Source organism: Oncorhynchus mykiss, chromosome 17 (genome assembly GCF_057628025.1).
Source record: "Oncorhynchus mykiss isolate SJ-2025 chromosome 17, ASM5762802v1, whole genome shotgun sequence".
In the NCBI taxonomy this organism is placed as follows: domain Eukaryota; kingdom Metazoa; phylum Chordata; class Actinopteri; order Salmoniformes; family Salmonidae; genus Oncorhynchus; species Oncorhynchus mykiss.
In genome coordinates, this window is record NC_143038.1 from 54,985,799 (window position 1) to 55,009,140 (window position 23,342).

At 42.4% G+C, this 23,342-nt stretch overlaps 1 protein-coding gene across 1 annotated transcript in view; it reads right to left on the reverse strand.

Moving 5' to 3' along the window:
- LOC110494502 (leucine-rich repeats and immunoglobulin-like domains 1) overlaps positions 1-11,735 on the reverse strand; it is a 48,789-nt gene extending 37,054 nt beyond the window's left edge. The window contains 1 exon segment of the mRNA XM_036950567.2: positions 10,517-11,735. Coding sequence (XP_036806462.2) covers positions 10,517-10,719 — 203 coding nt within the window. The 5' untranslated portion in view covers positions 10,720-11,735.
- Positions 11,736-23,342: the final 11,607 nt, after the last annotated feature.

Sequence of the window (23,342 nt, forward strand, 5' to 3'; positions counted from 1 at the left end):
TATTCATTTAGCAATGGTGCCCCACCACACCAAGAGGGCTGGGCGATATGGCCGAAATATCGGTCATTGAAATATCAGTCAGCATTATGTTTCTGAATGATTACATTTCTAAATATGTTGAGTAGTGCAGGACCCTAGGATGGTAACAAATGAATCTTCAGTGGCTTCAATGGGATTTCTCCATTCTGATGGTTTTATACTCAACCAAACTGAAAGAGAAGTAGTCAATTTTAGTTTAACTTTTAATTTAGCACTTTATCAAAATAACTTTGTAGACTATTGTAAAAATCCATACCGGTATACCTTAAAAGTTGATATAGCCAAACAGGGCTCAGCATGAACTTAGGCCCAAAGATGCCACATGAGGGAGGAGCACACAACACAGTCTCATGCACAATACACACCCGGATTGCAGTAGTTTATGTGTCGGGGGGCTAGGGTCAGTTTGTTATATCTGGAGTACTTCTCCTGTCCTATTCGGTGTCCTGTGTGAATCTAAGTGTGCGTTCTCTAATTCTCTCCTTCTCTCTCTCGGAGGACCTGAGCCCTAGGACCATGCCCCAGGACTACCTGACATGATGACTCCTTGCTGTCCCCAGTCTACCTGGCCGTGCTGCTGCTCCAGTTTCAACTGTTCTGCCTTATTATTATTCGACCATGCTGGTCATTTATGAACATCTTGGCCATGTTCTGTTATAATTTCCACCCGGCACAGCCAGAAGAGGACTGGCCACCCCACATAGCCTGGTTCCTCTCTAGGTTTCTTCCTAGGTTTTGGCCTTTCTAGGGAGTTTTTCCTAGCCACCGTGCTTCTACACCTGCATTGCTTGCTGTTTGGGGTTTTAGGCTGGGTTTCTGTACAGCACTTTGAGATATCAGCTGATGTACGAAGGGCTTTATAAATAAATTTGATTTGATTTGATTGGAGTTTGATAGCAAATTGTTCCACAGTCGCTAGACTCCTTGATTACGAGCAAAAGGAAATGAACCGCCTCAATGAATCTGAAAGAATAACATCAATATGTCCATTCTGAGGGAGTATTGTTCCAGTTCCCTCGACTAGCCGCTGATCTTATATTCTGCACTTCAAAGTGAAGAAAATGACTGATCATTGAACAATATATTTTCCCCTGCTTAATGTTTATTATGCTTGCAAAAAGAAAAGCCTGCAATAATTACACATCATCCATGGAGAGAGAATGGGGCCAAATACAGGCCTGAACTTTATAAACAACTGTATGTAGGCCTGTGTGTGTGGATTTATGTGCAGGTACTGAAAGCCTCTGTTTTCTACTAAATAAGTGGACACAGCCACTGCAGGTTTTTTGGAAGGTAAGAATGCTTGGCTCTGGTGAGCACACAGCTATCAGCTCTTGGTTGTGGCAGCCTGTTTAGAGGGTTCTCCACTTCGCAATACCTCTCCAAGTCGCTCTCTTTTTTTTTTCAAATCAGGTTTCCAAACTCTTACCAGATGTAGGCCTACAGAATTCACAGATGATTCATTTATCAAACCAACGTTGTAGACACTGGCTTAAACAAAAAGGAAAAAAAACCTGGCGCCCCAGTGTCTCTTAACAAAAAAGGCCATCTATTCTGTTGACTGGATTCCTATGGAATGACTTCTGGCAGCAGCTGTTCAATTGTCATTACAGTGAACACAGCGATGAGCTCACTTCATAACTTAATGTAAATGTCAACTTTTATCTATAGTTATGAAAAGGACTTCTCTACTCACTTATTGCTGCTAATGTGTTTGTCTAGATAGATGGATATAGATATTATCTATATCCATACATACATACACACATTTCATTTTAAACTGTAGTATAAAAGTTTACATTTACATAAAACAATAAATAAAAGCCATACTTTTCTATTGAGGCAAGCACTGAGCATCTATCTACTGAAAATATCAAACATTAGCACCAACAGGATTATTTTTAGGAATGATAAAATCAGAGCACTATGGATATAATGGTAAACCCCAGGAAACTAGAGGATGATGTTGCTTTAGGGCCTAGGGACATAATAGGCGTAAGGCCCCATTGTTGCAATAACCTGCTAAATTCCTTCCATCTTGATTCCCTGATGCCCGCTAGGGAAGTTTAGCACTCTGGTGTTAAATTAATTAAGGAATGCAATTGGTTTCGATTGATTGTAATAGTTTATTTGTTGAAAATGTACCTTTTGTTATTTTGAAATATAAAATGTTATTGTGTAACATTGTGAATGAGACCCTGGTCTCAAATTGGGCTCCCCTGAAATGAATCCAAGACTACTAAAATAATTCTCAATACCACAAGTTTACAAGACTGCTTAGAAAGAATTGCCCTTGAAACCACAAGAGCCACAGTCCTGCAGTCTGTACAGTTGCTGTTGTATGGCTGTTCCACTGTGGATATGTCCATCTGGGGTTAAGGAAATGGAGATAACCGCTTTGGTTTTAGCTTTTGTTTCATTATGGCAGTTTGATCTGCTATCAATCATTCCTTCATTCATACCACCTGGCTCAAAATGCATGGTAACCAGTCACACGATGGCAACATCCTTGATTACCAGCAATCTCCTCTGCAAAGTTTTAGTGTTTATTTGCATGTTGATTGTAGTTGGTTCAGTCAGACTACAGAACTTTTATCCAGTTAAACCAGACATGCACTAGACTGTGATGTTGACAACACTTACAGGCAGCAGGCAGAAACCCCCCAGCAGAATCTCCACCCCATCAGTGCACCCCCTCAGGCCAGGTGAACTGGACCCAAGATCAGAGGAACCATCAGACCAGAGCCTGTCAGGAAACCACCAAAACAAACCCATTTCCTTTGGGCAAAAGCCAAACCATAGAGGTTGAAAGAAGAGGGGCATATGATGCAGTAACAGAAAATCTGTCATAGTGTTGTCACAATACCAACAACACTAGTCCAAATAATAGATACCACAGAGAAAAATAAAATAACAGAAAGTGGCCTAGCATCCTGTCCCCAGACACTTTTCCCCTTTTCGAAACGTACTCCAAAAACCTGAAATTCACTTTAATTCAATATGTTGTATAGAGTAGAACTTCACACTGTATTATAGAATACTGCATAGAATGGCTACTAGGCTGACCAGTGATTTGGCTAGGGGAATGGGAGGAAGGACTATACATGCATAATGATCTGCATGTCACTGTGGCAGTATCTGGAAAATACTGCCTGAAATGTTCTTTGCTCTTCAGTTAACACAGACCTCTCCCTCCCTTCCAAACAGAATTGAAGGAGGACCAGAAAGAAATGTATTTGATATAGTTTAGACTTACATTAGGCCTATATGAATCGTGCCTTTGAAGCACAAGTAGCAGTCCCTTTTCCTTTCTTCCTGTGCCAATCAAATTTGCCTAAAAACATAAATGTCAAGTTACCAGGCTACTAGCTAGCTAGGTAACGTGACTGAACAACCGTGCTTGTTGTCAAACCAATAATTAGCAACCTGGGATTAGTTTAAAGCGGCCAGCGACATGGTTTGTGAAATTATATCAAATGCGCGCCAATTTTTAACTGCTTAGGCTGGAGACTGTTTTCTTTGCTGTAAAGCTGCAAGCATGCCTTCAGGCTCAATTTCCCCTCTCTGACACTCAGAGGCTGCATGACAATGAACTTGCAGTCAGTCTACTCAGACTGGTCTGTGCGCTTGGTTATAACAGGCGATGAAATTATACAATGTATCAACATTGCTCGCTTTGCGTGCTGCTCCAATGTACAAGTCTAACAATAGAAGACTAATCAGGGTATGGATCTGCATCCCCGCTCGCCATCAAGGCCAAATTATATTTAAAAGAACTGACGGAGGAAAAGATGCACATGAAAAGTAGACTGAGAGAAGCAGGTGAGCTAGGGCTGTTTAGGGGATGAGGCTGGCTGATTACAGCTGCCACACGTGATATGTGCATGATGAGCTGACGGAGAGAAGCAGGTGAGTGAGGGCTAGTAGGGGATGAGGCTGGCTGATTACAGCTGCCACATATGATATGAGCATGATAGTGAAGTGGATATTATTGGACTGCCCATACAAGACACTAGAGGCTGTTGCTTCAATTCAACTGAGCTTATAAACAGGGCTGAAAAATTCTGTAGCATCATATGAAACAGTACTAAGCTATTCTAAAATGTTGGTATCATAAGTAGGGATGCAAGATATATCGGTGAACATATCCAAATCAGCCGATATTAGCTAAAAATGCCAACATCAGTATCGGCCCGATGTCTAGTTTAATGGCGATTTGAAAAAACGATGTCATAGCTGACGTGCATACCTATATAAAACGTAGGTACATGACGTAATGACGCCACGGAAAATGTTGGCTACCCAGCATTCCTAACCTAGCCCACAATGTCTGCTGTGTGGATCGCGCAGTCATTTGAAAGAGTAAGAACATTGCAGCAAGACAACTCAAAGGCGAAATACATTAAGGCCAAGATAATGGAATTCATTGCCCTTGACAATCAACCGTTCCCTGTTGTGGGTGATGTTGGCTTTCACAACTGGTCGAGCACCGGTACACACTAACGTCACCAAGTGCGCTATTGTTCAGATGTTGCCTTACCGGAGTTACACAGTAATAACTTCACTGCTAGTAACTTCATGACATACTATGGAACGCCGTTTGGGTCTTTGCGAGTCAAAAATGATACATGTCAAATAACACTATGACGCGTTAAATTAGCTTTTAATTTGACACGTCAAATAACACAGTTCTATTATAGAATGTTGTGTGTTCTGAATTTGCACATGCAAGCCAGGCACCACCACTACTATCAGTAGCACTGTCAAAGCTGTACAAAAAAAAAAAATCAGCAAACAAGCATGTATCTTGTGAACGATGTGTTTACAATACCACGGTGGTAATAAAGCATAATTTTTTCAACTGCAACTTCTGGGGTAGCTAGCTAGCTTTAGCTTGGTACCAATACAAAGCTAGTACCAACCAGCCTGAAAACAATTACCAGTAGAAATTGCAGTCATTTTCACTGCTCTTAGCAATGATTTAGGAATCCTTGTAAGGGTTAGCTAGGTAGCCACTTGTTGTTCGCCTATTGACATTGAACTTCAGTTCATGAAAATAAATAGCTAGCCAGCTACTTAACCCTTAACCCTGGTGCCCAAAGCTAACGTTAAAAGCAGCCAGGTAGCTTCATCTGGCTAGTGAGGCTCAACCTGACCGAGTTGTGGTGTGAAGCTAGCCACAATAGTGGAATTTGCAGTTTGCCATCAAAATAAAAATACCTCTCTGAAAGTGATGCAGAAGGTTACAATTGGTGGAATCGTGCCATATTTAGACTAGATCACGTTAAACAAGGTTGGAATGTGAAGCAATGAAATGGTTTATCAATCTACTCGGTGACCCCCACAGAACACAACTGTGAAGAGTTCACGTAAATATTGCCGTTGTAGCTCTTATCGCAGGACTGTGACTGTGTTAAATCATCTCCCCAGTCAGCCTATTGTGTGTACTGACATTCATATTGCACTGTACAGTTTTACCTAAGGATTGGAGATCAATGAAAGGGGCAACAGTCTACTCCATACCCAATATATTCCGGATTGATGACAACACTTTCTTGAAGTATAATAGAGAAATAGTCGAAGGAACTCTATTTTTGTACCATTAATTTAGTTCCTCAGAGTTATCAGACTCCAAAACATCCACGCAGTATTGTTTTTCCTCTGGAATAGTGTTCAATCCAAATAGGTTGACAATAAATGTGGCTCAATTCACAGTTGTTTCAGAGTCGCGCAATAAGAGGTACAATGCTAATGTTCTCTGGGTGTCACCGAGTAGACTGATACCCCATGTCATTGATCCACAATCCATAGGTAAGGCTGTACAGTGAAATAAGTATGCCCCCAATGCAATTCTAAAGTATAATACATCCAGTGTGATTGCAACAGATGTCAAATTATTGTCTTTTGTTAATTTTATATAACATTCCAACCTAGTTTAGCACGATCTAGTCAATTATGCCATAATTCTACTATTTGTATCACTGTCAATGACATACTTTTATTTTGAAGGTTAACCGCAAAGTCCACTATTGTGGCTAATCCTTATTGTTGCTAGCGTCACAGATGTTCCGACCACCATTAATCAAATAAGAACCGTCTTATAAATTAGGGTTATTTTTGATGACACCTAGTTATATAGTTAGCTAGCTAACGATAGCTACTGAAACAGATTTCGTTTTGCTCTGTTTTGAGGGAAGAACATTGTTTGAACCCATGAGCTAGCTAGCTTTAAAAAACAATTATAATAATTATAACCAGCATCGTAGGTGTGCGAGACAACTTTACCAGCATCATAGCATACATATCGCTGAATCGTTGTGACATATGAAATACGAGTGATAGTGTAATCAATGTGTAATAACTACATCAAAAACATATGAATGCATTCAATTATGTGACGGGCAGTCATATTCAGGTCCTGATTGGTCAACCAGCTTATTTGGCAAGTCAAATAGTGTTATTTGACATGCAAAAACCCAAAAGGTGTTTCATATAAATCCTGGTTGAGAATAAAATGACTGAACAAATGAACAAGAAACAGCACAGCAAGCAAGTGAAAGAAATAGGTTTTGATTATGTTTCACTGGTAATGGGGACGTAAGTAAAAGGCAACTAAATAACTTTTTGGTCAGTGTGGTGTGTGTAACCTTTATTAAAACTAGGCAAGTCAGTTAAGAACAAATTCTTAATTACAATGACGGCCTACCCCGGATGACGCTGGGCCAAGTGTGCGCCGCCCTATGGGACTCGCAACCACGGCTGGATGTGAAACAGCCTGGATTCAAACTATGGACTGTAGTGACACCTCTTGCACTGAGATGCAGTGCCTCAGACCGATGCGTCCATGCACGTGTGTTAAATAGTTAACTGTACTAGAATGCTTAAAAGGCCGCTCAAATTTTTAATTATCGGTATCGTTTATTTTGGCAAGGAAAATATTGAATATCGGTATCATCCAAAAATGTGATATCGGTGCATCACTAATCATAAGTATCATGTTGTTTTGGTACCGTGATACTGGTAGAGCGCGCAACACTTGTTTGTCAAAAGAGGCAGTGAGTAGTTGGTTGTCTGTCAGGGCTTGACATTTCTTGCCTGTGTAGGAAACCACTCAGCAAAAGCTGGTTTGTAAAAGGATCAATCCAGAGAATTCTCCTTCCTGTTTGAGTGAATATAGGTGACACTGTAGACCACAGCTGTAGAAATGAAGGACAAAGCAGGAGAGACTTCTTACAGACACAGGGACTCTACTTTGTCCCTGTATCAAACCACATCGATCGGAGCCAATGTTAATAATGTTCATGCTTTTATTTACTTCTGTAAAACCCATAACACGGATGGCATTGCAGACAGAGACACTTTACAGTGACCACAAACGAGTCAAACCACCACTCGAGAGAGATTCTCAACGAGTGAGAGGAAGCCTGCAATGGGTATCATTAGGCTATTCATCAGAAAACTACTAGAGCACTTATCTAGGGAACAATCTTTGTGATGTGTTTACAGCCTTATGGGCATGCATAATTACCACTATATTCTGATACGTTTAATAAAGGCAACAGCAAAAACATAGAATACCCTTAAATCTCTTGCTTTGAAGTACAGTATATTAACCATTTAACATTCTCCCTAAATAACCAGTGGTCACTCTTGCCAATTTCCCCATCTAATTATTTCAATGCCTCGTCATCTCTCCCTGTAAGATCAATCTCCTCTGCTTTCCCTTTGGCTGAATATGCCAAACACCTGCTTGTTTCCTACCATCTACATCAAGGCAGCAGTGTCACAGGGGAGCTGTAAAAACAGGGCAGAACAGGGAAACTATTTTTGACAACTGGAAGGCATTATGGCTCCATTTTTCACCAAGCTGTGCCCAGAGAGTTTCCTCAGAAAACTCTCGCTCTTACTGACGGATATACTGTAGAAGAGCACCCAGTCTCTGCCCCATCTACCCCTAATAAATCCATGCTACTGTAGGAGTTGTCATCACTACACTAGGCCTATATAAAATATAACCACAAGAGCAAGTCTCTATTTGCTCATGAGCACGAGTATATGAAGAGAATGAGAAATGTAATCATTGTAATTATTTTATACCATTAAAGAATTTAAATAATAGGAGCATTACAAAAAATTATATCTAGGACTTCAGACATTTTTAAAACTCAAGCCATCATGACAAGCCGTCCATCTTGTCCTAACCAACACAATGGCGTTCTGCTACAGAAGAGCCAGTTCAAAGCAGCTCACTGTGAGCTGGACCAATCTTGTTTTTATAGACACCCAACAGTAATGTCCGCTTACCCACCTCACTGACTGACCGAACGCTATTACTGCTAGCATCCACCCAGGCCAGGTCTAAACATAACAGGGACACTTTATTCCCCCACTAATTCACTTGGCACATTTCCCCCAGAGGTTGAGAGACAAACATTTGGTGTGAAACCCAGCATGGGGTCTAAAACTAGGATCTCAATGAATCCTAGTAAGGTTTTATTTTAATGTTTAGATTCAAAAATCATAGTATAAAATTCTAAACAGTCGGAAATTAATTTAAATAAATGTAGACCTGATTTATGAGATTATCATATTTTACTCCATCATTATAGGATTAAGATTGAGGATTAAAGGTATTTGTTGATAAAATGTTCATGTTTAATATTCTCCTTCCTTACGTGATGCATTGAGTGAGTCTGTGGACCTTTCTTCAGACCAGGCCAAATCATGAGGCATATCCGTTTGATCATAAATTATAGAGGTTGCTCCAGCTGACCAGTGAGCCATCCACAGTGACTGCACATTCATCTCCACCTCTCTCCCTACACAATGTGTGCAGTAAACTTTTAAAAGCCCAGCTTTTTGAAGTGCCAAGAGGGGAAAAAAAGTGCATGCTTTGTAATGAGCGAGAGTGAATGGCAGTTCCCCTGTGCCCAACCCCCATCCACACACACGTTTTGTAAACAGAGTGAAAAATCTACCTATACGAATGCATCTCCTCCTTTCAACATGTCAAATGAACTGGGATAAGAGTTTTAATGGGATCACATACAGTCTCAATAGAAAACCAGAGAAGAAAGTCTCCCTTTGTGGCTTCTATAAATGTGGAGAAATACACGGCCTAAGTGATTTACAGATTAATTCAATGCAATAAAACCATTCAATTTGAAAACAAGAGTATGTCACAGCTTAATCTTGACCAATAAGGTATTTACAGATAAGTATATATATATATATATATATATATTTGGTCTAGACACCAGATATCACACCACAATGTTTGCATTTAGCCATTCCAGATGAGAAACGTGTCCCCATTGCTCTAGTAGTGGTGTTGTTGAAGATAGTATAGTACTGTATATAATGCATCAGTGTTACATTATGCCATAAACACCACTGTGGTGCTAAAGGGCAATAAGGCATCATTACTCACATTTTAGAGGACTTTTTAAAAGTTGCATTCCTCACTTCCCAGGGGAAGACAAACTGCCTCAAACAAGTACCTGGGAGTCTGAGAAGATTCACTTTTTAACAAACAAGCCCCCAAAAAAACATATATATATATATATATATATATATCCCTCTCGCTCCTCCTCCACAGTCCTGCAAAACAGTTGAATTGTCCTTAAGATTCACAATTGCCATTGAAACAGTGGTCCCACTGCTGCTTGAGCCAAAATGATGATTGAAAAAAAGTAACTGGTCTATAAACAACCTGTGTCATTTCAATGGGATGAGGAATGAAATGTTCTCAATTTCAAGACACATTCCAAGAAAATGTTTCTCAATTGGCTCATTTCCTAAACAAACCTGCAGACTGTGTCCCCATTGTGGCCAATGATGTCTTGAGAATACACGCTTAATTTACTAGAAATCCAATTTGTGGGCCACAGCCACAGAACCAAATAGGGGATAAAGGACTAATATTGTAAGTGTCATAAATCTATATGAGGTGATGTTTAGACAACACAGAGGTTTAAATCCAATGAGATTTAAGCTAGTCAATTTCCTTGGAAAAATGATTTGCCCAAATACATAAGTAGATATTGTTTAGATTGTTGAAAATGTATCTAAATCTTCCTAATTGACACGATTTAGTTATATAGGCTATTTTCTCCCAAATGTATATATTTTTGGTCACCCTTGAAGTAGCCTATTCAGAGGTGGGGAGTAGCCTAATACGTCAATAAAGCCTATTATTGAAGGGGATTCAGATTCAGTGTAAATGACAAAAATCGACAAAGATGTTGTTTTGACATTATCCGTATTCCGCTGTCCATGCATGTATAGCCCATTTGGGTTGGTACAAAGTAAGACAACCATGCAATCAGGCAACTCCATAAAAGTTCATTGAAATATTAATTTATGTCCTTGCAACAGTGATTCCGACAGTCGGTGGAGGGCTGCGTTCCCTTCGGCATCATTGTATGTTATCCTGATATTGGGTGGTCAATTAATACGGCAGCTCGAATCTACTTACAGGGAAACTGTCCGAATCGGCAGGTCCAGCGGTGTATCTGTCAAATCCAAATGACTACAGTCCACAGAATCTCCATTGCAGGTACAGTTCTGAGCACATGGTAAATCTGAGCTCAAACCGTAATTGATTAACAGTTCCAGCGAGAATACTAAATAAAAACCATAGTGGGAACCCGATCCAATTCGCTCCAGGGGCGCCGCCATTTTGTATCCAGTTTAATCGAGCGGCCACTGATCTCTCCTCAAATTGGAAATATGATACAGTTTTAGAGAAGAGTGAGGTCTGTTAATGTACATCAATTGCGTTGTGCTAAAATTAAGTAAAAACAAACACTTGTGATGTAGACAATAGGTCTACTCTTTCAAATAAGTAATTTAAAATAAGTTATCAGTCCAACTTTCTCCTCGTGTCCTATGTGGTCTGAAATCAAAGTTGATTCACGGTTTACTTAGCAATAAGGCTACAAACTTGTCAAGTAAACATAATTAAATGCAAGTAGAACTTGTCCATAAAAGGCTGAAAACGAGGACTCTTGGAAAAGCGATTCGTTTTTGGCAAACATTGAAATAATAGGCAAAAAGCTGGCAAACATCAACGGCGGATCCTCATTTTCAATACAAATTTCAGCATGTCAAACATACAAGTGACACACACATTTTCCTAGAATAAATTGACACTATCTAAATACTAGCCTATGCGCGTTGCCTCCGCACTCAAAATAAACGTTGAAACGTATCTTCTCTTCATCGCGGGCATGGAATGTTGGCTAAAACGTGGACTGTGATACAATGTTCCATTGCTATGCAAATGTGGCAGGCAAAGTTTAGTGCCGAAAACTATCGTTGACTTCTCGTTTATGACGCTTGCAAAACGCCAAAAAAAGAAACACCTTGCTAGTGCCAATTGATCCCAATTTCGCCGCACCCTCGACGCGTTATGCTATCCGAAGAGCTTAAGAAATGTTTATCAGATGCTGTCCGATTATTAACAAATTCAGTCCCAAACTTCAGACTGTATCCACTATGAGTTGTTTATTCTTGATTTAGTTTACTTTTTTTCAGTCTTCGTTCCATAGTAGTCCCACTTTGGATGCACAAGGGAACCTCCCATTTCCCTTGCAATTGGCTGTTCAAATTTGAGGAACGGTGAACTCCTAATCTCACTGGCTGTTTAGGATTCTACAGGCTGCCAGTGACCAGCTGTCACTCACCAGTCGTTGACCCAACCCATGTTTCTCACCCGGGGTGTGAAACCGCACCACCTTCTTTCATGCTCACCGCGTCTTAAAGGGGCAATCAGCAGTTGCTACATACATTTTGGGACTTATACATTAACAATATGTACCCATTGATTCTTGACTAATATAGCTTATAAAGGCCTCATGAGCTTAGTTCAATTGTCGTACCCCATCAGAACCCAAAATATAAGATTGTTTTACTCCAATGTTTGTGAACAAAGAAAATGTAAACACACACTACATAGCCTCAAAACATGGTTAAAACGATCATTTTGATATCTAGGAATTGGAGAGTGATACAATTTATCCAGCCCCATCCTTCAGCTTTTTTACCAAACCAGGGGTGAGGATTAGGCAATGTTATTGTTTTTACTGCTGAGTGCCGCTTTAAAGGGACAAGGACCAGGTTAAAGCACTATAATCGGATAATGATAGCCTTCCGTAATAGATAGCAGTGGAAATGCTGTAAATCATTCTGATACTATTGTAAGGGAATTCTGCCCTATGTGCACACAAGTGACCACAGGAAACTTCTTTGATCAGAGGTTAGTTTGTTTAATAAGGATTGCAACCCGGAGTATACACTTACAGTAATTTGCAAGTAACACACTCAGTACAAAGATGGTGTTTTCCCTTTTTATCCCTTACTGAGGATCACCCCGGCCAGGGTGATGTCCCATAACTTTAATACCATATATCGTCATAATTAATAGTTGCTAATACAAAGATGTCTCTGCTAGGAGTTGTTCAGCTTATTGTTATTTGCAGTTAGTTTCCCAATCCTTCTTCCTCCTATTGCTATCATGTGCTAGCAGAAGTAAGACTGGAACATAGTATCAACAGGAACTGAAAATATAGTTTCAACAACACACAACACACTTACAATGTCTCTACCACTGATTCTTAATTGCATACTAAAACAATACATTAATCATTGTACTTTTGTACTTACGGGTGTTCCTATAATGTACAGATATTATAAAATTCCTTTTACCATGAATAATGTTTTTTCGCCCTTAACTTAAAAAAAGATCAAGTAAATCTGACCTCCGCATACCTTAGGAAGCCTACCCTAGGTTGTTGCATTCAGTATGCATTGTAGTTACATAGTAAGGGAGTTGAGCTGTGTTTGTTATTAACATAGGGACTGTCCTATAGTAATTACATTGTTATTATACTGGTATAAGTAGTGTTACCATTTAGTTTACAAACAAAATATATAATCCATTATTGTTGCAATGATGTTGAACTTTTCCTAATTTTAAAAGGATAAAATATCTTTGTTGGAGTTGAGTTGTGAGTCTGTATTCAGAATGATCTTTGCGTGATTCAGAGGTGTCCTATAATGGGTCTCATGATAGCGCATAATTCTTCCCAAATGGTGAAGTCATGTCCGCCCGTTGTCTCAAAATGCACATCTGCAATAAATTGTTGAACTTGTTAGCCTTTAGGCCTTGTGAACTGTTTTTTCCGTTTACTTTTTTTGTGGCTATGACAGGTCCTATTGATTGACTCAGTATGAGCTATTGCTACATGTTAGGATAAGTCCTGAATTGTCATGCATTTAATTAATCACTACACTGGGGACATGGATATTCACACCTGCAGCACTGCAGATGGTCCTGTAGATGAGTTCCTTTTTCATTTTGCAATTAATAGTTCTAGGTTTCACATTGCTTCACAAGTACTGAGCTATGCATAGACAGTGTGCTAGCCCACAGGTGGGGTGAGGTGTTTGTTGCATGTTGTCCCTGATGTTTCCTTGACTGAAACTATGGGCGGTTGAGGGGATACAATCACAGCCATCTGAAATATGTGGCCTTGCATTTTAATGTTCTTTTAAAAGATATGGCATTTAGATCAGGTATTTTGGTGGTCTATTTTGAGAATACTGTTGACATGTTTTCCAATATGATTTATCTGGTGGTGGGGCTTCTTCTAGTGTGCAAATGACTTTTGTGTGACTTTTGGAGTCATAATTCTGCTGTACCAGCTGTGAATGTGCATGAGGATCTGTCAAATTAAACCTTAAAGTTCATCTTGTTGATAACAAATGAAATATTAGTTGAATTCATTCACAGAGTTATAATTCACCTTTGCCCAGGGAAGGTCTACATGCCATCAAATGAAATGTTATTCATTGTACAAAGAATGTAACAATCACTAGATAATGTACCAAACAAACTAAAGAGATAGAAAGATAGCTCACCAGATATTTTACACTTTGTTCAATACACGTACTGTAAACTTGTGTGCTGAATTACTATGTGCTGAATTACTACATGCTGTGACGAAAATAATGTGAAAGTCACTCCATCACAACACAAGACAATGGCTCCATCCTGCACCACGTGTGCATTACATGTATGTAGCCTGATTCCATGGAGACGTTAGACATATTTCAACAACTTTGAATGGATTGACGGATTGATTTATGAGTGTGGCTGCTCGGTCTGAGGGAGAGAGGATCCACAGCGTGAGGAAGGCATTAACAGCTATGGCTGCCACAACTGGACTTCTGCTTTCCCTGTGGTCCCCATCTGGGTCTGACTCTGTGAAGTTTGACTGATGGGAGAGTGGACGTGAATTTCTCATGAGAGTGTGCTGTCAAGGAGGTCATGAGCGCATCAGATGAGCGAAGCTCCTTCTCTCTCTCTCTCTCTGTGCATGGAAGCTTTTTAACACCAACAACAACCAATATTGACTTTGATCTCAGGCCCTTCTTATGAACACATTTTCCTTCATGAACAAGTTTTATATATTGAAAAATGATTAGCTTATTAGTGTACACCTAATATGTTCCCCCTGTTGAGGATGTTCATTATATATTAAGGTTGAACCAATATTACATGTAACAAAAATGAAATACGAAATTATGTGAAATTGAATGAAACAATAATGTATGTTGACGCTAATATGATGTACAATATTCCATTATGTTTCTATATGATAACAATAGCATAATATATTTAATATGCCATGTCCTATTTTTTAACAGTTTCACTAATTCATTTTAATGAACTTAATCATTATGACACACCCCTCACCACTGTCATTGGTTACACTAATTGCACTGTGTGTCTACATAACCTGGTTCAAGTATTTATGACGTTACCCTGAGGAAGGCACAGTGATGCCAAAACGTTGGTAAAGACCCATTAAATTGCTGGGAGATTATACATGGAGTGAGCGATTTTCTTTATTTTGATAGTTTAACACCAACCACACCATGCGTTTGCACAGCTGGAATGGGATGAAAGCTGGAAGTGCAGGCCAGGCAGTTAAAAAGAAGGTGCAATGCATAAAGATGTTTGGACTTGGTATGGAGAGAATGGTGCTGAGGAGAATTTTGTTGGTGTGTTAAATACTTTTCACATTGTGAGATTATTCCACAGTTTATTGAGGACGGAGGCTGGAAGGGGGGATTGTGGGGCCAGAATGATTTGTCACACTTGTCTTACTGGAGTCTTCAAAGATAACGAGCCACCTGCTTGAGTCAGTCATCAACAATACAACAGAGAGGTGTGAAACGAGGCCAACTCATCAAACTCTCATTGGATGGCTAACGGGTGTGCGTGAGCATGGAAATGCCTTGCTATTTGGTAGCATAGACAGTTGGACATGTCCTGTCATACAAGGCTGTTTGCTAAGTGGCGTGATGCGTGATCTGAGAGAGAGCAGGGGGGAAAGCAGAGGCACACAGATGTAGGTCGACGGTGAGAAGGGGAAAATATGAAAGGACAACACTCACTAATAGAGTTAAGCCCTCTTGGGAAGGAGTGCAAGTTTCAGTTGCACTCTTTTGAGCACTCACTCTCTGCTAAAGGGACTATTATATCTTTCACTTATCCCTTTTAATCTCTTGTATACGCTCTCAACTTGTCCAATTTGGGTCAGTGTATTTAGAAGTATTGAGAGATGTGGGCCATAAAAACCTGTTTGTAGAAAACCAGAAACACGTATTCCACACAGGTCATGAACTTAACACCTGTAGCTGGAGGAGGGTGAAAACAAAGAGCGTGCTGAATAGACAAGGCTTTAGTGTGGTGCAATGAATTCCACACAACCAACCACACCCCACCCAGGTGTCCAAACAAGATAGCTGGAATTTCTTTTTTTATATTTATTTTAAGTGTGTACTAACATTTACATTTCTCACCATTGTTTGTTTAATGAAGTGAGTAAATCTCACCCAGTTCTTCCAAGTTGCTGTCATTGGCCAGGGCTTTCCGTTCAGCGGCGCAAGACAATGAGCTATTTTTTCTAAAGTACTTATATTTACTTCGAATCCGGATCCCCTCAACTGAAGCTAGCCAGCTAACTACCAGGTATCAGTCAGCAAACCATTGCTAGCGGTCTTCAGCTAACCGGTCATCAGCTAACCTTCAGCTCGGAAAGCTCTCGCCAGCTCGAACAACGCGACTCTAAGCAGAGCATAACGGACCTATATTTTTTTTATCCCCGGATTCCCACCGGATTCGTAAACGGAACATTTTCAGCTGGATTTTCACAACTAGCTAACTAGCTAACCGCAACCCCGGATGATTACTCCTGGCTAGCGTTTCCACCAACTTAGCTTGAAGCTAGCCCGGCCAGAGCTCCTGTGCTACCACCGAAGCATACTCCTGGGCTACAATATCCGGACCCACGACCGGTCTATCGATGTCACCGCATGAAGAGGCATAAACAGACTCACCCCATCGCGACGCCCCCCAAAGGCTAACTTTCTAGCCCTTGCTATCTCCTTGCTTGCTAATTCGGCCTGCTAACTGCTAGCTTGTTTAGCCCCGGTCCGCTAACTGCTACCTTGTTTAGCCCCGGCCTACTAACTGTTAGCTTGTTAGCACAGGCCTGCTAACCGTCTGAATCGCCGCGTCCCAAACACTCACTGGACCCATATTTACTTTCAATCTCTTTTCGATTTTTAATTTGTTTATACCTTCCGGTAACCTGCCTCACCCAATGTGATACGGAATCGCTATTATTTTTCATTTTTAGAACACACTCAAGAACCTCCAGAAGCTAACCAGCTAACTAGCTACAAGCTATTTAGTCATTGTTAGCCACTGCTAGCGGCTTTTACCTTACCTGGAGAATACTCGCCAGTCCAGCTTCTCTGCCCCATCCACCGCTGCCCCCTGGACACTGATCACTTGGCTACATAGCTGATGCATGCTGGACTGTCCATTAATCACGGTACTCCATTCTGCTTGTTTATGTTTTATCTGTCGGCCCCAGCTGCATTCTACTCCTCCTCTGTTCCGCTGGTGATGTGGAGGTAAACCCAGGCCCTGCATGTCCCCAGGCACCCTCATTTGTTGACTTCTGTGATCGAAAAAGCCTTGGTTTCATGCATGTCAACATCAGAAGCCTCCTCCCTAAGTTTGTTTTACTCACTGCTTTAGCACACTCTGCTAACCCTGATGTCCTCGCCGTGTCTGAATCCTGGCTCAGGAAGGCCACCAAAAATTCTGAGATTTTAATATCCAACTATAACATTTTCCGTCAAGATAGAACTGCCAAAGGGGGAGGAGTTGCAGTTTACTGCAGAGATAGCCTGCAAAGTAATGTCATACTTTCCAGGTCCATACCCAAACAGTTCGAACTACTAATTTTGAAAATTACTCTCTCCAGAAATAAGTCTCTCACTGTTGCCGCCTACTACCGACCCCCCTCAGCTCCCAGCTGTGCCCTGGACACCATTTGTGAATTGATCGCCCCCCCCATCTAGCTTCAGAGTTTGTTCTGTTAGGTGACCTAAACTGGGATATGCTTAACACCTCGGCAGTCCTACAATCTAAGTTAGATGCCCTCAATCTCACACAAATCATCAAGGAACCCACCAGGTACAACCTTAAATCTGTAAACAAGGGCACCCTCATAGACGTCATCCTGACCAACTGGCCCTCCAAATACACCTCCGCTGTCTTCAACCAGGATCTCAGCGATCACTGCCTCATTGCCTGTATCCGCTACGGAGCCGCAGTCAAACGACCACCCCTCATCACTGTCAAACGCTCCCTAAAACACTTCTGTGAGTAGGCCTTTCTAATCGACCTGGCCCGGGTATCCTGGAAGGACATTGACCTCATCCCGTCAGTTGAGGATGCCTGGTCATTCTTTAAAAGTAACTTCCTCACCATTTTAGATAAGCATGCTCCGTTCAAAAAATGCAGAACTAAGAACAGATACAGCCCTTGGTTCACTCCAGACCTGACTGCCCTCGACCAGCACAAAAATATCCTGTGGCGGACTGCAATAGCATCGAATAGTCCCCGCGATATGCAACTGTTCAGGGAAGTCAGGAACCAATACACGCAGTCAGTCAGGAAAGCTAAGGCCAGCTTCTTCAGGCAGAAGTTTGCATCCTGTAGCTCCAACTCCAAAAAGTTCTGGGACACTGTGAAGTCCATGGAGAACAAGAGCACCTCCTCCCAGCTGCCCACTGCACTGAGACTAGGTAACACGGTCACCACCGATAAATCCATGATTATCGAAAACTTCAACAAGCATTTCTCAACAGCTGGCCATGCCTTCCGCCTGGCTACTCCAACCTCAGCCAACAGCTCCGCCCCCCCCGCAGCTACTCGCCCAAGCCTCTCCAGGTTCTCCTTTACCCAAATCCAGATAGCAGATGTTCTGAAAGAGCTGCAAAACCTGGACCCGTACAAATCAGCTGGGCTTGACAATCTGGACCCTCTATTTCTGAAACTATCCGCCGCCATTGTCGCAACCCCTATTACTAGCCTGTTCAACCTCTCTTTTATATCGTCTGAGATCCCCAAGGATTGGAAAGCTGCCGCAGTCATCCCCCTCTTCAAAGGGGGAGACACCCTGGACCCAAACAGTTACAGACCTATATCCTTCCTGCCCTGCCTATCTAAGGTCTTCGAAAGCCAAGTCAACAAACAGGTCACTGACCATCTCGAATACCACCGTACCTTCTCCGCTGTGCAATCTGGTTTCCGAGCCGGTCACGGGTGCACCTCAGCCACGCTCAAGGTACTAAACGATATCATAACCGCCATCGATAAAAGACAGTACTGTGCAAGGCTTTTGACTCTGTCAATCACCATATTCTTATCGGCAGACTCAGTAGCCTCGGTTTTTCGGATGACTGCCTTGCCTGGTTCACCAATTACTTTGCAGACAGAGTTCAGTGTGTCAAATCGGAGGGCATGCTGTCCGATCCTCTGGCAGTCTCTATGGGGGTGCCACAGGGTTCAATCCTCGGGCTGACTCTTTTCTCTGTATATATCAATGATGTTGCTCTTGCTGCGGGCGATTCCCTAATCCACCTCTACGCAGACGACACCATTCTATATACTTCCGGCCCGTCCTTGGACACTGTGCTATCTAACCTCCAAACGAGCTTCAATGCCATACAACACTCCTTCCGTGGCCTCCAACTGCTCTTAAACGCTAGTAAAACCAAATGCATGCTTTTCAACCGTTCGCTGCCTGCACCCGCACGCCTGACCAGCATCACCACCCTGGATGGTTCCGACCTTGAATATGTGGACATCTATAAGTACCTAGGTGTCTGGCTAGACTATAAACTCTCCTTCCAGACTCATATTAAACATCTCCAATCGAAAATCAAATCAAGAATCGGCTTTCTATTCCGCAACACAGCCTCCTTCACTCACGCCGCCAAACTTACCCTAGTAAAACTGACTATCCTACCGATCCTCGACTTCGGCGATGTCATCTACAAAATTGCTTCCAACACTCTACTCAGCAAACTGGATGCAGTTTATCACAGTGCCATCCGTTTTGTCACTAAAGCACCTTATACCACCCACCACTGCGACTTGTATGCTCTAGTCGGCTGGCACTCGCTACATATTCGTCGCCAGACCCACTGGCTCCAGGTCATCTACAAGTCCATGCTAGGTAAAGCTCCGCCTTATCTCAGTTCACTGGTCACGATGGCAACACCCATCCGTAGCACGCGCTCCAGCAGGTGTATCTCACTGATCATCCCTAAAGCCAACACCTCATTTGGCCGCCTTTCGTTCCAGTTCTCTGCTGTCTGCGAATTGCAAAAATCGCTGAAGTTGGAGACTTTTATCTCCCTCACCAACTTCAAACATCTGCTATCTGAGCAGTTAACCGATCGCCTCAGCTGTACATAGTCTATCAGTAAATAGCCCACCCATTTTTACCTACCTCATCCCCATACTGTTTTTATTTATTTACTTTTCTGCTCTTTTGCACACCAATATCTCTACCTGTACATGACCATCTGATCATTTATCACTCCAGTGTTATTAATCTGCAAAATTGTAATTATTCGCCTACCTCCTCATGCCTTTTGCACACAATGTATATAGACTCCCCTTTTTTTTCCACTGTGTTATTGACTTAATTAATTAATTGTTTACTTACTCCATGTGTAACTTTGTGTTGTCTGTTCACACTGCTATGCTTTATCTTGGCCAGGTCGCAGTTCCAAATGAGAACTTGTTCTCAACTAGCCTACCTGGTTAAATAAAGGTGAAATAAAAAAAATAAAAATAAAAATATGCCTCCTCCTTTTCCCCAACCTGCTCTGCTGAAGGGTGGGCGTGGCATACACTCCAACAATGTCTTTTACTCATGTACCTCAGTCAATGTCAACTACAGTGAAGGCATCCATTGTTGAAAACAGGACTGTGTCTACAGTTTTGTTTCCATTGCTTTTCAACAGATGTTTACCTCTGTCGTACATCCCTCATGTCCTTACATCAGACAAAGTTGAACACAGTACACTGGTTGAGTCAAGGCTTCGGTTGGGAGGAGAACGGGTGACTTATTTGTTTATTTGACTGTGTTTGTTTTAATAGGCCTTGAAGCGATGGCCTGGAGCAGTTTTTGTTCTGTCCCAGGAAAGGAATGTTATAGCTCTTTGAAAGGTGACTTCTGTGTAGCGTGGCCGCCCAGCATTAGTCTGGGAGCTTTCTTTGTTCTGTGCTTTTAGTGCGAATGCATTAGTGCCAAGACTTTCTCTCTCTCTTCTTGTCCCTCTCTTCAAGTTTCTGCTTCATTGGCCCCAAGAAAGACTTAAAGGCCCAGTGCAATCAGAATACAGCAGATAAAAAGAGCACTGTAAACGTACTGTATAAAACAATTGTATCAGTGTTATTTCCTGATAGTTGCTGGTTGAAAATACAATCTATACCTGAGCTTCGAATCAGCAGGTTTGCATGTGTAGGGCTTTCCATGGTGACATCACCATGTGGTAAATTGATTAATATTGATATAGAAATGTCTGCATTGGGCCTTTAAAGTAATCTATTACAGTAAGGTACTTAAAGCGCCGTTTTAATCTCAAGTAGTCTGGCACCGACAGTGATGTTCACTTCGCTATTAGTTTCTACTGACTCTGAAAAAAAGAAAGATGCCCAGGGTCCCTGCTCATCTGCCTGAACGTGCCTTAGGCATGCTGCAAGGAAGCATGAGAACTGCAGATGTTGCCTGGGCAATAAATTGCAATGTCCTTACTGTGAGACGCCTAAGACAGCGCTACAGGGAGACAGGACGGACAGCTGATCGTCCTCGCAGTGGCAGACCACGTGTAACAACACCTGCACAGGATCTGTACATCTGAACATCACACCTGCGGGACAGGTACAGGATTGCAACAACAACTGCCAGAGTTAAACCAGGAATGCACAATCCCTCCATCAGTGCTCAGACTGTCCGCAATAGGCTAAGAGAGGCTAGACTGAGGGCTTGTAGGCCTGTTGTAAGGCATGTCCTCACCAGACATCACCGGCAACAACGTCGCCTATGGGCACAAACCCACCGTCGCTGGACCAGACAGGACTGGCAAAAAGTGCTCTTCACTGACGAGTCGCGGTTTTGTCTCACCAGGGATGAAGGTTGGATTTGCGTTTATCATCAAAGGACTGAGAGTTACACCGAGGCCTGTACTCTGGAGCGAGATTGATTTTGAGTTGTAGGGTCCGTCTTGGTCAGGGGCGGTGTGTCACAGCATCATTGGACTGAGCTTGTTGTCATTGCAGGCAATCTCAACGCTGTGAGTTACAGGGAAGACATCCTCCTCATGTGGTACCCTTCCTGCAGGCTCATCCTGACATGACCCTCCAGCATGACAATGCCACCAGCCATACTGCCCATTCTGTGCATGATTTCCTGCAAGACAGGAATGTCAGTGTTCTGCCATGGCCAGTGAAGAGCCCGGATCTCAATCCCATTGAGCACGTTAGGGACCTGTTGGATCGGAGGGTGAGGGATAGGGCCATTCCCCCCAGAAATGTCCGGGAATGTCCAGGAATGTCCAGGTGCCTCGGGGGACGAGTGGGGTAGCATCTCACAGCAAGAACTGGCAAATCTGGTGCAGTCCATGAGGAGGAGATGCACTGCAGTACTTAATGCCACACCAGATACAGATGGTTACTTTTGATTTTGATCCCCCCCCCCCCCTTGTTCAGGCACACATTATTCCATTCCTATTAGTCACATGTCTGTGGAACTTGTTCAGTTTATGTCTCAGTTTACCAAGAAAGTAAAGATAACTGAACTAAATGACTACTGCCCCATAGCACTCACTTCTGTCATCATGAAGTGCTTTGTCAAGGATAATATCACCTCCACCTTAGACCCACTTCAGTTTGCATACCACCCCAATAGGTCCACAGACGACACAATCGCCATCATACTCCACACTGCCCTTTCCCATCTGGACAAAAGGAATACCTATGTAAGAATGCTGTTCATTGACTACAGCTCAGCATTCAACACCATAATACTCTCCAAGCTTATCATCAAGCTGGAGACCCTGGGTCTCCTGGACTTTCTGACGGGCTAGCCCCCAGGTGTTGAAGGTAGATAACAACATCTCCACTTCGCTGACCCTCAACACTGGGGCCCCATAACGATGCGTACTCAACCCCCTCCTATACTCCCTGTTCACCCACGACTGCGTGGCCATGCACACCACCAACTCAATCATGAAGTTTGCAGACAACACAACAGTAGTGGGCTTGTTTACCAACAACGACGAGACAGCCTACAAGGAGGAGGTGAGGGCACTCAGAGTGTGGTGTCAGGAAAACAACCCCTCACTCAACGTCAACAAACAAAGGATATTATCGTGGGCCTCAGGAAACAGCAGAGGGAGCACCGCACCAATCCACATCGAAGGGAAAGCAGTGGAGAGGGTGGAAAGTTTTAATTTCCTCGGCTTACACATCACAGACAAACTGAAATGGTCCACTCACAAAGACAGTGTGGTGAGGAAGGCTCAACAGCGCCTATTCAACCTCAGGAGGCTGAAGAAATCCTGTCGGGCTGTATCACAGCCTTGTATGGCAACTGTACTACCCTCAACCGCAAGGCTCTCCAGAGGATGGTGCATTCTGCACAACGCATCACCGGGGACAAACTACCTGCCCTCCATGACACCTACAGCACCTGATGTCAAAAAGATCATCAAGGACATCAACCACCCGAGCCACTGCCTGTTCACACTGTTACCATCCAGAAGGCGAGGTCAGTACAGGTGCATCAAATCTGGGACCGAGAGACTGAAAAACAGCTTCTATCTCAAGGCCATCAGACTGTAAACAGCAATCACTAACT